The sequence below is a fragment of the Pristiophorus japonicus genome, chromosome 18, assembly GCF_044704955.1.
Source record: "Pristiophorus japonicus isolate sPriJap1 chromosome 18, sPriJap1.hap1, whole genome shotgun sequence".
In the NCBI taxonomy this organism is placed as follows: domain Eukaryota; kingdom Metazoa; phylum Chordata; class Chondrichthyes; family Pristiophoridae; genus Pristiophorus; species Pristiophorus japonicus.
This window is the reverse complement of record NC_091994.1, coordinates 79,357,180-79,371,741: the sequence shown is the minus strand read 5'-3', so window position 1 is coordinate 79,371,741 and position 14,562 is coordinate 79,357,180. Positions and strand designations below refer to the sequence as shown.

The 14,562-nt window shown below is 44.3% G+C and overlaps 1 protein-coding gene across 1 annotated transcript in view; it reads left to right on the top strand.

Annotated features, from left to right (window-relative positions):
* disp3 (dispatched RND transporter family member 3) overlaps positions 1-14,562 on the top strand; it is a 333,206-nt gene that overhangs the window by 241,137 nt on the left and 77,507 nt on the right. Inside the window, exons 15-16 of the mRNA XM_070860919.1 lie at positions 11,947-12,066; positions 13,637-13,773. Of these exons, the coding sequence (XP_070717020.1) occupies positions 11,947-12,066; positions 13,637-13,773 (257 nt within the window). The remainder of the gene's footprint in view (positions 1-11,946; positions 12,067-13,636; positions 13,774-14,562) is intronic.

The following is a 14,562-nucleotide window of genomic DNA, read 5'->3' as shown; positions in this document are numbered from 1 at the left end:
CTCTGTAAACCCATATAAGCCAACCTCGAAAACTAGCAGAAGCTGACCAACAGCTTTAGAAAACTTATTAGAACAAAATAAGTAGATACATGCGTCCCAATTTTAACGTCCCCCACTCTGCGCCTCCCAACCCAGCGGAAACCAGTAGAGGCGCAGTTAAGATGGAGTGGGAGACTTATACACACTGCCTGGCAAGACAATGGCAAGGACTACCCCAAACAGGTGGCGTTCTCATTATAGAATCATAGATCAGTACAGCACAGAAGGATGCCATTCAACCCATTGAGTCTGCGTTGGCTCTTTCAAAGAGCAATCCAGTTAGTCCCACTTCCCTACTCTTTCCCCATAATCCCTGCATTTTTTTCTCCAAGCAATTATCCTATTCACTTTTGAAGGCTACTATTGAATCTGTATCCATCACCCTATCAGGAAGTGCATTCCAAATCCTAACCACTCATCACGTAAAATGTTTTGCCTCTGGTTCTTTTGCCAATCACCTTAAATCTGTGTCCTCTGGTTATTAACCCTTCAGCCATTGGATACAGTTTCTCTTTATTTACTCTATCTAAACCATTCATGATTTTAAACACCTCTATCAAATCTCCTCTTCGCCTTCTCTGCATTGAGTATTTAAAGATCAAGATCAGGCTTTGTTGATGTCATCAGGGCCCAATCTGCTATTCTAACTGGAGGCCTGAGCGGGGAAGCAGGAGTACTCCTCCGGGCTCCACAAGGAAGCCTTGGGCCTCCCTTGCCCCGGACCATTACCTTTTGCCCAAAAGTTCCCCAACAGTTACTCTCTCACATCCAACTCCCACTGCCTCAATTCACAAAAGTACTCAATCCCTTCCATTCCCAGTTTGTCCATCCATCTCCCCACCCTTTCTTTTCCAGTCAATTCAACCTGACATTCTTCTCCCTCTCCAACCTAGTTAAACTGGGTTCCCGTAATCTTAGAATCTTGCAGCGTAGTAAACCTTTCGGACTAACCACTTAGTTCTATTCCCTTGCCCTGTCCTCTTAGCCTATTCAATTTTTCCTTTTCAAATATTTATCCACTTCCCTTTTAGAAGCTATTGTGGATTCTGCTTCCACCACTCTTTCTATTTGGGTATTCCATGTCCTAATAATCCTCGGCATAATAAAGGCAGCTAACCTTGTTCTTTAATTGATGCCCTCTAGCTATTGATTCACTGACCAGTTGAAATAGATATTCCCGATTTATGTTAGCTTACCTTACCTAATAATTTAGAACATTTCTACCAGGTCTCATCTTAACCATCCTTGTTTTAATTGGGAATTCAGTATTCTCCCACTATACTTAAAGCCTTTCACCCTTCATATCATCTTAATAAATCTCCTCTGCACCTGTTCATTGTCTTGACATCTTTCATAAATTAAGGTGTCCAAAACTGGATACAGTAGGTGCCAGCCTTGGCTCAGTGGTACTATTCAGTCAAAAGGTTGTGTGTTCAAGCACCACTGCAGAGTCTTCAGCACATAATTTAAGCTGGCACCTCAGTGCAGTACTGAGAGAGTGCTGCACTGTCAGAGGTATGCCATCTTTGGGATAAGACAGTAAACCAAGACTCTGTCTTCCCTTGTAGCACTATTTAAAGAAGAGCCAAGGTGTTCTCCTTGTGTTTTGACCAATATTTATCCCTCAACAATCATCATCATCATCATAGGCGGTCCCTCGAACGAGGATGACTTATTTCCACACCAAAAGGGATGAGTTCACAGATGTTTCAATGAAGGACCGATATTCCAGTCCTGAGCTCCAATTGAAGGGGTGGAAGATGCCTATGCGTGGATTTTTTTAATGTGTGGTGGCCATTGCACATCAGTCACCACACGGGCTTGACAGAGCTAGGCCTTTATCCAGTGGCAAGGGTTAACCAGGACAACTGAAGTCCTGCTCTGCTGTGGGCTGGCCCGTGCTGCCCCTGGGCCCTTGGCTCTTCTGGCCCCCTTACACTCATTTGCCGCACCTCCGCCACGATCTCTCGCCGCTCTTCCGCCACAAACATTCGCACCACCGCCACCATCAGTAAAACAACTTCTGTGCCGTAAATTTCTATGATTCTATGAAATTATCTGAAATTTATCTGATTGCTGTTTGTGGGGCCTTGCTCTGTGTAAAATTGGTTTGTGTTTCCCTACATTGCAACAGTGACTACATTTTCAAAGTGATTGTGAAGTGCTTTGAGAATGTCAAAAGCATGACATAAATGTAAGTTCTTCCTTTCTAATATTCTGATTACAACAAAATCAATGATTTCTACAGGTTTAAGTATTACCTCTTTGCTTCTGTCCTCTATGTTGCTATTTATAAAACCTAGGCTCTCGTATGCTTTTTTTTTAAACCACTTTATCAACTTGTCTTCCCGCTTTTATACATTTGTGTATCTCAATCCCAAGTGTCTCCTACTTTTTCTAAATGTTACTATTTACTGCATATTTCTTCCTTATTTTCTCCCAAAATGTATCACCTCACATTTGTCATATGTACATAAAATATATAAGTTTGCCACACCTTTTCTTTCTAGATTTATACTTTGAATTAAAGTAGTTTTAAATATAGAATGCATAATTGAGGCATTTAAGGAGAGGCGAGATAGGTACATGAGGGACAAAGGAATAAAAGGATATGCTGATAGGGTGAGATGAAGTAGGGTATGTGTGCGGGAAGTGCATCCGCCTCCAGCTCCTGACGGACCGCATTGCGGCACTGGAGCTGCGGGTGGATTCACTCTGGAGCATGCACGATGCTGAGAATGACATGAATAGCACATTTAGCGAGCTGGTCTCACCGCAGGTAAAGGGTACACAGACAGATAGTAAATGGGTGACCAACAGGAAGAGCAGTGCAAGGAAGGTAGTACAGGGGTCCCCTGCAGTCATCCCCCTGCAAAACAGATACACCGCTTTGGGTACTGTTGAGGGGGATGACTCATCAGGGGAGGGCAGCAGCAGCCAAGTTCATGGCACTGTGGGTGGCTCTGCTGCACAGGAGGGCAGGAAAAAGAGTGGGAGAGCTATAGTGATAGGGGATTTGATTGTAAGGGGAATAGATAAGCATTTCTGCGGCCGCAACCGAGACTCCAGGATGGTATGTTGCCTCCCTGGTGCAAGGGTCAAGGATGTCTCGGAGCAGGTGCAGGACATTCAGAAAAGGGAGGGTGAACAGCCAGTTGTTGTGGTGCACACAGGTACCAACGAAATAGGGAAAAACGGGATGAGGTCCTATGAGACGAATTTAGGGAGCTAGGAGCTAAATTAAAAAGTAGTAATCTCAGGATTGCCACCAGTGCCACATGCTAGTCAGAGTAGGAATCAGAGGATAGCCCAGATGAATACGTGGCTTGAGGAGTGGTGCAAAAGGGAGGGATTCAAATTCCTGGGACATTGAAACCGGTTCTGGGGGAGGTGGGACCAGTACAAACCGGGTGGTCTGCACCTGGACAGGACCAGAACCAATATCCTAGGAGGATGTTTGCTAGTGCTGTTGGGGAGCAGTTAAACTAACATGGCAGGAGGATGTGAACCTATGCAGGGAGACAGAGGAAAATAAATTGGAAGCAGAAGCAAAAGATAGAAAGGAGAATAGTAAAAGTGGAGGGCAGAGAAACCCAAGGCAAAAATCAAAAAGGGCCACATTACAGCAAAATTCTAAAGGGGCAAAGTGTGTTAAAAAGACAAGTCTGAAGGCTCTGTGCCTCAATGCGAGGAGTATTCGGAATAAAGTGGACGAATTAACTGCGCAGACAGCAGTTAACGGATATGATGTAATTGGCATCATGGAGACATGGCTCCAGGGTGACCAAGGCTGGGAACTCCACATCCAGGGGTATTCAACATTTAGGAAGGACAGGCAGAGAGGAAAAGGAGACGGGGTGGCGTTGCTGGTTAAAGAGGAAATTAATGCAATAGTAAGGAGGGACATTAGCCTGGATGATGTGGAATCGGTATGGGTGAGCTGCGGAATACCAAAGGGCAGAAAACACTGGTGGGAGTTGTGTACAGACCACCAAACAGTAGTAGTGAGGTTGGGGACAGTATCAAACAAGAAATAAGGGATGTGTGCAATAAAGGTACAGCAGTTATCATGGACGACTTTAATCTAAATATTGATTGGGCTAACCAAACTGGTAGCAATGCGGTGGAGGAGGATTTCCTGGAGTGTATTAGGGATGGTTTTCGAGAGCAATATGTTGAGGAACCAACTAGAGAGCTGGCCATCCTAGTCTGGGTGATGTGTAATGAGAAGGGATTAATTAGCAATCTTGTTGTGCGAGGCCCCTTGGGGAAGAGTGACCATAATATGGTAGAATTCTTTTATTAAGGTGGAGAGTGACACAGTTAATTCGGAAACTAGGGTCCTGAACTTAAGGAAAGGTAACTTCGACGGTATGAGGCGTAAATTGGCTAGAATAGACTGGCAAAGGACACTTAAAGAGTTGACGGTGGATAAGCAATAGCAAACATTTAAAGATCACATGGATGAACTTCAGCAATTGTACATCCCTGTCTGGAGTAAAAATAAAACGGGGAAGGTGGCTCAACCGTGGCTAACAAGGGAAATTAAGGATAGTGTTAAAGCCAAGGAAGAGGCATATAAATTGGCTAGAAAAAGTAACAAACCTGAGGACTGGGAGAAATTTAGAATTCAACAGAGGAGGACTAAGGGTTTAATTAAGAGGGGGAAAATAGCGTACGAGAGGAAGCTTTCAGGGAACATAAAAGCTGACTGCAAAAGCTTCTGTAAATATGTGAAGAGAAACAGACTAGTGAAGGCAAATGTAAGCCCCTTGCAGTCGGATTCAGGTGAATTTATAATGGGAAACAAAGAAATGGCAGACCAATTGAACAAATATTTTGGTTCTGTCTTCACGAAGGAAGACACAACTAACCTTCCGAATGTACAGTAGGTCTAGTGAGAAGGAGGAACTGAAGGATATCCTTATTAGGCGGGAAATTGTGTTCGGGAAATTGATGGGATTGAAGGCCGATAAATCTCTGGGGCCTGATAGTTTGCATCCCAGAGTACTTAAGGAAGTGGCCCTAGAAATAGTGGATGCATTGGTGATCATTTTCCAACAGTCTATCGACTCTGGATCAGTTCCTATGGACTGGAAGGTAGCTAATGTAAAACCACTTTTAAAAAAGGGAGGGAGAGAGAAAACGGGTAATTATAGACTGGTTAGCCTGGCATCAGTGGTTGGGAAAATGTTGGAATCAATCATTAAGGATGAAATAGCAGCCCATTTGGAAAGCAGTGGCAGGATCGGTCCAAGTCAGGATGGATTTATTAAAGGGAAATCATGCTTGATGAATCTTCTGGAATTTTTTGAGGATGTAACTAGCAGAGTGGACAAAGGAGAACCAGTGGATGTGGTGTATTTAGATTTTCAAAAGGCTTTTGACAAGGTCCCGCACAATAGTGCAATCAAGCAGACGCAACATGGATTCATGACGGGGAAATCATGTTTAACTAATTTACTGGAATTCTTTGAGGATATAACGAGCATGGTGGATAGAGGTGTACCGGTGGATGTGGTGTATTTAGATTTCCAAAAGGCATTCGATAAGGTGCCACACAAAAGGTTACTGCAGAAGATAAAGGTACGCAGAGTCAGAGGAAATGTATTAGCATGGATAGAGAATTGGCTGGCTAACAGAAAGCAGAGAGTCGGGATAAATGGGTCCTTTTCGGGTTGGAAATCGGTGGTTAGTGGTGTGCCACAGGGATCGGTGCTGGGACCACAACTGTTTACAATATACATAGATGACCTGAAAGAGGGGACAGAGTGTAGTGTAACAAAGTTTGCAGATGACACAAAGATCAGTTTGATAGCGGGTTGCGTAGAGGACACAGAGAGGCTGCAAAGAGATTTAGATAGGTTAAGCGAATGGGCTAAGGTTTGGCAGATGGAATACGATGTCGGAAAGTGTGAGGTCATCCACCTTGGGAAAAAAAACAGTAAAAGGGAATATTATTTGAATGGGGAGAAATTACAACATGCTGCAGTGCAGAGGAACCTGGGGGTCTTTTTGCATGAAAAGTTTTCAGGTGCAGCAGGTAATCAGGAAGGCGAATGGAATGTTGGCCTTCATTGCGAGAGGGATGGAGTACAAAAGCAGGGAGGTCCTGCTGCAACTGTACAGGGTATTGGTGAGGCCGCACCTGGAGTACTGCGTGCAGTTTTGGTCGCCTTACTTAAGGAAGGATATGCTAGCTTTGGAGGGGGTACAGAGACGATTCACTAGGCTGATTCCAGAGATGAGGGGGTTACCTTATGATGATAGATTGTGTAGACTGGGTCTTTACTCATTGGAGTTCAGAAGGATGAGGGGTGATCTTATAGAAACATTTAAAATAATGAAAGGGATAGACAAGATAGAGGCAGAGAGGTTGTTTCCACTGGTTGGGGAGACTAGAACTAGGGGGCACAGCCTCAAAATACAGAGGAGCCAATTTAAAACCGAGTTGAGAAGGAATTTCTTCTCCCAGAGGGTTGTGAATCTGTGGAATTCTCTGCCCAAGGAAGCAGTTGAGGCTAGCTCATTGAATGTATTCAAGTCACAGATAGATAGATTTTTAACCAATAAGGAAGTTAAGGGTTACGGGGAGCGGGCGGGTAAGTGGAGCTAAGTCCACAGCCAGATCAGCCATGATCTTGTTGAATGGCGGAGCAAGCTCGAGGAGCTAGATGGCCTACTCCTGTTCGTAATTCTTATGTTCTTATGTTCTTATGTCAGAGATTGGTGTGCAAAAATCCAAGCGCTTGGTATTGGGGGTAATGTCCTGATGTGGATAGAGAACTGGTTGGCAGACAGGAAGCAGAGAGTCGGGATAAATGGGTCCTTTTCAGAATGGCAGGCAGTGACTAGTGGAGTGCCGCAGGGCTCAGTGCTGGGACCCCAACTCTTTACAATATACATTAATGATTTGGATGAAGGAATTGAGTGTAATATCTCCAAGTTTGCAGATGAGTTGAGTGGGCAAATGCATGGCAGATGCAGTATAATGTGGATAAATGTGAGGTTATCCATTTTGGGGGCAAAAACACGAAGGCAGAATATGATTTGAATGGCGGCAGATTAGGAAAATGGGAAGTGCAACGAGACCTGGGTGTCATGGTTCATCAGTCATGCAGGTACAGCAGGCGGTGAAGACGGCAAATGGTATGTTGGCCTTCATAGCTTGGGGATTTGAGTATAGGAGCAGGGAGGTCTTACTGCAGTTGTACAGGGCCTTAGTGAGGCCTCACCTGGAATATTGTGTTCAGTTTTGGTCTCCTAATCTGAGGAAGGATGTTCTTGCTATTGAGAGAGTGCAGCGAAGGTTTACCAGACTAATTCCATGGATGGCTGGACTGTCATATGAGGAGAGACTGGATCAACTGGGTCTTTATTCACTGGCATTTAGAAGGATGAGAGGGGATCTCGTAGAAACGTATGGGATTCTGACGGGACTGGACAGGTTAGATGCGGGAAGAATGTTCCCGATGTTGGGGAAGTCCAGAACCAGGGGACATATTCTTAGGATAAGGGGTAGGCCATTTTGGACTGAGATGAGGAGAAACTTCTTCATTCAGTGAGTTGTTAACCTATGGAATTCCCTGCCGCAGAGAGTTGTTGATGCCAGTTCATTGGATATATTCAAGAGGGAGTTAGATATGGCCCTTACGGCTAAGGGGATCAAGGGGTATGAAAAGAAAGCAGGAAAGGGGTACTGAGGGAATGATCAGCCATGATCTTATTGAATGGTGGTGCAGGCTCGAAGGGCTGAATGCCTACTCCTGCACCTATTTTCTATGTTTCTATGGTAAGCGGAGTATAAACACCAGCCTAGACCAGTAAAAGAAAGACTTGGATTGATACAATGCCTTTCACCACCTCGGGATGTCCCAAAGCACTTTACGGCCAATGCCGTACTTTTGAATTGTAGTCACTGTTGTAATGTCGGAAGCGCGGCAGCCAATTGGCACACAGCAAGCTCCCACAAACAGCAAAGTGTTAATGACCAGATAATCTGTTTTAGTGATGTTGATTGAGGGATAAATATTGACGAGGACACTGGGGATAACTCCCCTGCTCTTCTTCGAAATAGTGCCATGGGATCTTTTACATCCACCAGAGGGAGCAGACAGGGCCTCGATTTAATGTCTCATCTGAAAGGCAGCACTTCCGGAAATGCAGCATTCCAGCAGTACTGCACTGGATTGTCGGCCTGGATTTTTGTGCTCAGGTCTCTGGAGTTGGGCCAACAGGCCTGTTCCTGTGCTGTAAAGTTCTATGCAGAAGAAAAATAGGGAAATCTAACTATTCACTTATCAACACAGCTGATTGCTATCATCTGAAAGGATGAATAAAGTAAAAGCTGTGGGCTAGAATTTCCCAAAAATCCGCCAACGCCAGATTGCCGCCCAAAATACTGCTCAGATTTTAAAATTACCGCGGTCAAAAGATTCCACAAAAAAAGGAAAAAATTCTGCACGGCGAATAAAAATGGACCTTACACCCCGATTCTCGGTGGAAAACACAATCTTGGGCCAATTGAGTGGTTCTTAAACAAAATGGGCATTAATTACTAAAATTTAGACAGAGGCTGTGGGTTGGGCCTAGGAGGGGGGAAAACACAAAATATTTTTTCCAAAAAACTTAAAATAAAATATCAGAAAACATTCTCAGGACCCTTTTGAACTTAATCATTGTAAAAGAATTTTAAAATAATTATTAAAAACCCTTTAATTTACCTTTTTTTGCGGGGCTACTTACCGACCACTCAGCTCATAGAAACTTTGGCCCCAAGTTTCCACACGATAAAAAACGGGCGCCCCTCCGAGCTGGGCGCCCGTTTTTCGTGCCGGAAAGAAAACGCGCGATTCTGGAGCGCCCTGCAGCTCCATGTCTGCTTGACGCGGCGCCCAGGGGGGCGGAGCCTACCACTCGCACCGATTTTGTAAGTGGGAGGGGGTGGGTATCATTTAAATTAGTTTTTTTCCTGCCGGCAACCCTGCGCGTGCGCGTTGGAGCGTTCGCGCACGCACAGTGTGAAGGAAACATTGGCACTCAGCCATTTTTGTAGTTCTTTGTAGCTGTTTAATTTTTGAACATTTTTTAATAAAAGCACATTGCCATCAGCACATCAGCACTGAGGCTTCTTGCAGCAGTGAGAAGGTGCAGGAAGCCTCAGAAGTTGAGGCAGCCGTTTCCCGATGGCCTCCCCCCCTGCCGTCGGGAATGGCTGCTCAACTTATGAGGCTTCCTGCAGCCTTCTCACTGTCTCATTCCCCCCCCCGCCCGCCATCGGGAACGGCTTCCTCCCCACCGCTACGTTTGGTCGGTCGGTCGGTCGGTCGGGCCCGCACTCCCTCCCTCCCTCCCCCCCGCTGCGTTCGTTCGGTCGGTCGGGCCCGTACTCCCTCCCGCCCGCCCGCCGTCTGGAACGGCTTCCTCCCCCCCCCCCCCCCCCCCCGCTGCGTTCGTTCGGTCGGTCGGGCCCGTACTCCCTCCCTCCCTCCCCCGCCCGCCGTCGGGAACGGCTTCCTCCTCCCCCCCCTGCCATCGACCGAACGGCTGCCTCAACTTGTGAGGCTTCCTGCAGCATTCTCCCTGGCTGAAGCACTTTCACACAGGTAGGAAGATGGTTTATTTAATCTTTTCTTTGTTTATAAATGTTTATTCAGGTTGGATTTATTTGTATAATATTTGTATAAGTATAAATAAGGATTTATTATAGAATTTAATGACTTCCCTTCCCCCCCCCCCCCCACCCCACCCCGTTCTGGACGCCTAATTTGTAACCTGCGCCTGATTTTTTAATGTGTAGACAAGGTTTTTTCAGTTCTACAAAAATCTTCACTTGCTCCATTCTAAGTTAGTTTGGAGTACGTTTTCACTGTGGAAACTTTGAAATCAGGCGTCAGTGGCCGGACCTGCCCCCTTTTGAAGAAAAAATTCTGTTCCAAAGTGAAACTGTTGTAACTGACTAGAACTGCAGAAAAAAAAATGTGGAGAATTGCTATTTCTAAGATAGTCCATTCTCCACCAGTTGCTCCTAAAAATCAGGCGCAAATCATGTGGAAACTTGGGTCCTTAGAAACATAGAAAACAGGTGCAGGAGTAGGCCATTTGGCCTTTCGAGCCTGCACCGCCATTCAATAAGATCATGGCTGATCATTCCCTCAGTACCCCTTTCCTGCTTTCTCTCCATACCCCTTGATCCCCTTTGCCATAAGGGCCATATCTAACTCCCTCTTGAAGCAACGCCCACTGCTTCTCGTGGCTGTTTTTTTCTACTTACCTACGGGTCACCACTGAATCAAAAATCGGGCTATAGCGGTCTTTGAATGGTGGTCCACTTCCCAGTGGTATTTCGATACCGCCGGTGGATCCCGTTATGCAAATTTTTGCCTACCTCTTTTTCGCCCAAACTGACCAATACCGCAAAAACTGGCAGAGATGCAGTGCAAATTCTATCCCTATGTATTTAAAAGGATACTGTAGTTGTTCCATCGCTGCAATTCTAAAATTGGAGCCAGTTTTTAGTTGCACACATAAACACATTTTACTGAAATTGGCATCTTTGTCAATGAGTGTTGCCAAATTGGTTGAACCATTACGAAGACATGTAGCTTGCAATGCAAGTATGGATTGTGTTGCAAAGCATCTATTGTATTAACAAATGCTAGGAAAAGGAGTTGCATGCTGCACTGATGTGTTGTTATAGTGAGCAGGCTAATATGATGATGATATGGTGCACTGCTCAGTACTATTTTTAAACTGCTTGTTTAAATTCTGCAAGGGGGAAATTTCCTCTGGTCATAATGTGTTAGCAACACCGCACACATAGCTGAAAGATTTTCTAGGTATGCTTCTTCTTGCTAAGTAACAAAGGTATTCTAAAATAACATACTCTGTTTTTCCCATTACTAAGGCATAGCTACTAGAGGAAACCTTCCATGTTCTCTGGATAGTTAATATATTTGTGCAAAAAAACAGTTCACAACAATTGTAATAATTTAACTTCTTTTCCTTTCATAAACCACTCTCAATATACTCTGGGCAAATCAATTTTTATGCTGCAAGATATTACAGTGTAACACTGTGCAGTGTAGCAGTCAGTTTTCCTTTATGAACAGCTTATAAAGTTTGCTTTGATCTGTTAAACTGGTTGAAGTTTTATTTTTTCAGATAAATATTTTATTAGGTTTAAAGCTGCAATATCTCTGTTCATGGATGTTTTTATGCCTCGCTTTCCAGATGCATTCTCTAATTAACTATGCAGAGCAAATAAGAGTCTGGGATATCTATTTCCGCTGGTCAGCATGTCAGTACCTAGAGGGCATTCAATTTAAAATCATCACTAAAAGAATAAAGGGGAGAGGTTAGGAGAATTTTTTTCATACAATGGGTTATTAGGATATGGAATGCCTGAAAGGAAAAAGTGATGGAAGTAGAACCCATAACCGTTTTTAAAAGGCAAATGGATAAACATTTGAAATGGAAATAATGAAAAGAGTACTGAGAATAGTCGGGGAAATGGGCTCTTTCAGAGAAGCAACATGGGCAATGGGGCATATTGCCTCCTTCTGTGTTATGAACTTGTTATTGCTAACACACAGCGGGGAGTGTGTTTTGCCCTGCAGTAACTAAACCTGTGTGCCGCAGAGAAACTGGACGCTGTTCTTATAGCATCCCGGTTCAAGGGGACTGTGTGAGCATGAGGCCATTTGTGACTTTACTTTACATAGAATGGTCTGGAGACCAGATATTCACCACAGATATCTGGAGTTTAGATAATACTAACCTGATACTTTTATTTCTAATACTCAGCTCATTTGCCTGCAATGTGTGAATAGCCTGTAAAAATCTGTAAAAGTCTAATGTATAATTGTCAGATGATGCTTTTTTAACTGACGTACTCCTGTGCAATAGGTCTGTTTCAGGAGAAGCCCCAACCTCTGTTAAATAACATTCGAACATCCTCGGACAAGAAGAAACGAGGGCAAAACCTCCCGTGGAATAAAGCAGGCGCAGCACAGAGTACAGCCACAGGTCAGGTTCCCCCCTTGCATTTCTGTCTTGTTATCAGCATTCCTGCACCATCTCCTCCATCATGGCTGCTTGCCTCTGTTGGGAGGAGAGCTAATTGAGATGTGGACTAAAATAGGTTTGTCAAAACATTTTTTGCACAAAATGAATGTGCCTTTAATAATACTTAGGGCTAGTAGTTTGGCACTGCGTGACATGCCGCAACAAACCTCATCAATTTGTACAGTGGTTGCCCAAATGCAGTAATTTTGCATTAAAAAGTCATTGGGGTGAAAATGCTGGTTTCTGAGCTGATCCAAATGGCGAAAAATCATCTGCTCCAATACTAATGGAATAATTTGGCTTTAAGCAGCCTCTTTAGATCAGAGCTCCATCGCTGCCCGTCGCTTATCTGCTTTCCTCTTTCCTAGATTGCAAGCAGCGCTATTATTTGCTTTCCCCTGCATTTGTGCCATTTAAAAGTTACTTTCTGTAATAGAGCTCTCCCTAGTGGACTACTGTGGTAATGCAACTACTAATGTAAATACAATAAAAGGGTAATTCGACAAGGTCACATGATGACAGTTCTGTTGAAGCTATCTTGTAGTGTGTGCTGTTAGTGATGTCGTAAGAATATATAACACTTCCTTCCCGCCCAATTTCTCCCCTCCTCTCCCAAAGCTATTCAGGAGGCAGTTTTTGGAAGTGTACACACTGTGGTGCACTGCTGAGCTACAAAGCTAGGAAGGTCCAAGGTTCATCCCTAGTCTCTGTGAATGTAGCTGACCTGAGCCAAGACAGCGCTGCAAACACTGCAGGTGATCTCCATGTGCCTGGGATATGAAGGGGAAAAATCAGCCAGGGTTCCTGCTCCTAATCACAATTCAATCACTCCTGCCAGAAAGTGCTTGTATTTTAACATCTGCTGAGAATGGGATTAATCCCCTATTTGAATAAGCTGCCAGCATTCACTGTCTAGGCTCACATGTGAAGAGTGGCGACTTGGGCTCAGTATCAGATGGCTGAACCCAAATACTCAGCGACTTGTTGAGATACATGCCATGGTCTGCACTATTTCACAAATTGGCAGCGTTCTCAGAGTTTCACGGCATCATGACGATGGGGCAATCTGATGCCGAGGGTTGCGTTTTAGTTAAGTTACTCACTTCGCGCTGATGGTAGTTAATGAATCTGATCAGGCATTTGACACCCCAGCCAATCAAAATGCAGATTCTGTCTGATCCAGATCCTGGTGGGTATAACCTCTTTAGGTAGGCAGGCCCACCCTCCTTACCCATCCACTGTGGTGAAGCCTTCTCACTGCACTATGTCTTCCTTCTGTGGGGTCACTGGCAGTACGGCCAGCTTCATTCTATCTTCCAGCTAAGCCACACAGTGATGTAGACAATGCCCACATACAGAAATTAGTAATTCATCGACAAAAACTTCAAATGTTAAGAAAAATTTATCAAAAACAAGATGAGGAGAAAAGGAAAATAAATCAAAGAGAAATGTTGAACTCTGATCTGTCCCTTTTATCTGGGGAAGTTCTCACCCTATCTCCACCAACATAATTAAAATGTATTTTTCCCAGGTGGCTTACGGACCGTTTATGTCACAAAGTATGAAGATGATGTGCGAACCGCAATCTACAGATTTTCTTTGGATTCCTCTGTTCCCTCGCCATGGCACCTGCTGTCAACAAGGAATGGGGAGATCCCGTCATTCAAAGTGAGTTCCTTTAAAGTGGCTTCTGAATGCACTAAAATTACAGATCTACACTGACTACAACAGGAAATTCCTACCTTCAGAAAGTGCTTCCAACAGGAAGAGAAAAGAGAAGGCTGAGGTGTGACCTAATAAAAGTAGAGAAGATGTTTTCACTTGTGGGGGAGACCAGAACTAAGGGTTATAAATATATGGTAGTCACTAATAGATCCAGTAGGGAATTCAAGAGAAATGTATTTACCCAGAAAGTGGTTAGAATGTAGAACTCGCTACCACAGGGAGTAGTTGGGGCAAATAGCATAGATGCATTTAAGTGGAAGCTAGATAAGTACATGAGGAAGAAAGGCATAGAATGATATACCGATAGGGTTAGGTGACGTAGGATGGGAGGAGGCTCGTGCGGTACATAAACACCATCACAGACCATTTGGGCTGAATGGTTTCTTTCTGGGCTGTAAATGCTGTGTAATTACATCACTATATGCAATCAACAACTCCTTCCCAATGAACTGTATTGTGTACAAAATACCCTGATGGCTCAGCTGGTAGGTACACTGCCTATTGAGCAATGTCGGTCCCAGGTTCAATCTCCAGTCTATACGGTCCGCTGATCTCACAGTGGAGAGGGCTACAATTGGCCTCGGTGTCCATGTGCCTCGGTTCCCAATCCTCCAGTTCAATCACGTGACTTCAACTGGACAATGCATAGATGTAGACATCAGGTAGATATCAATGATCATAACCAATGAGGCCACACCTAGAGTACTGTGTGCAGTTTTGGTCTCCGTATTT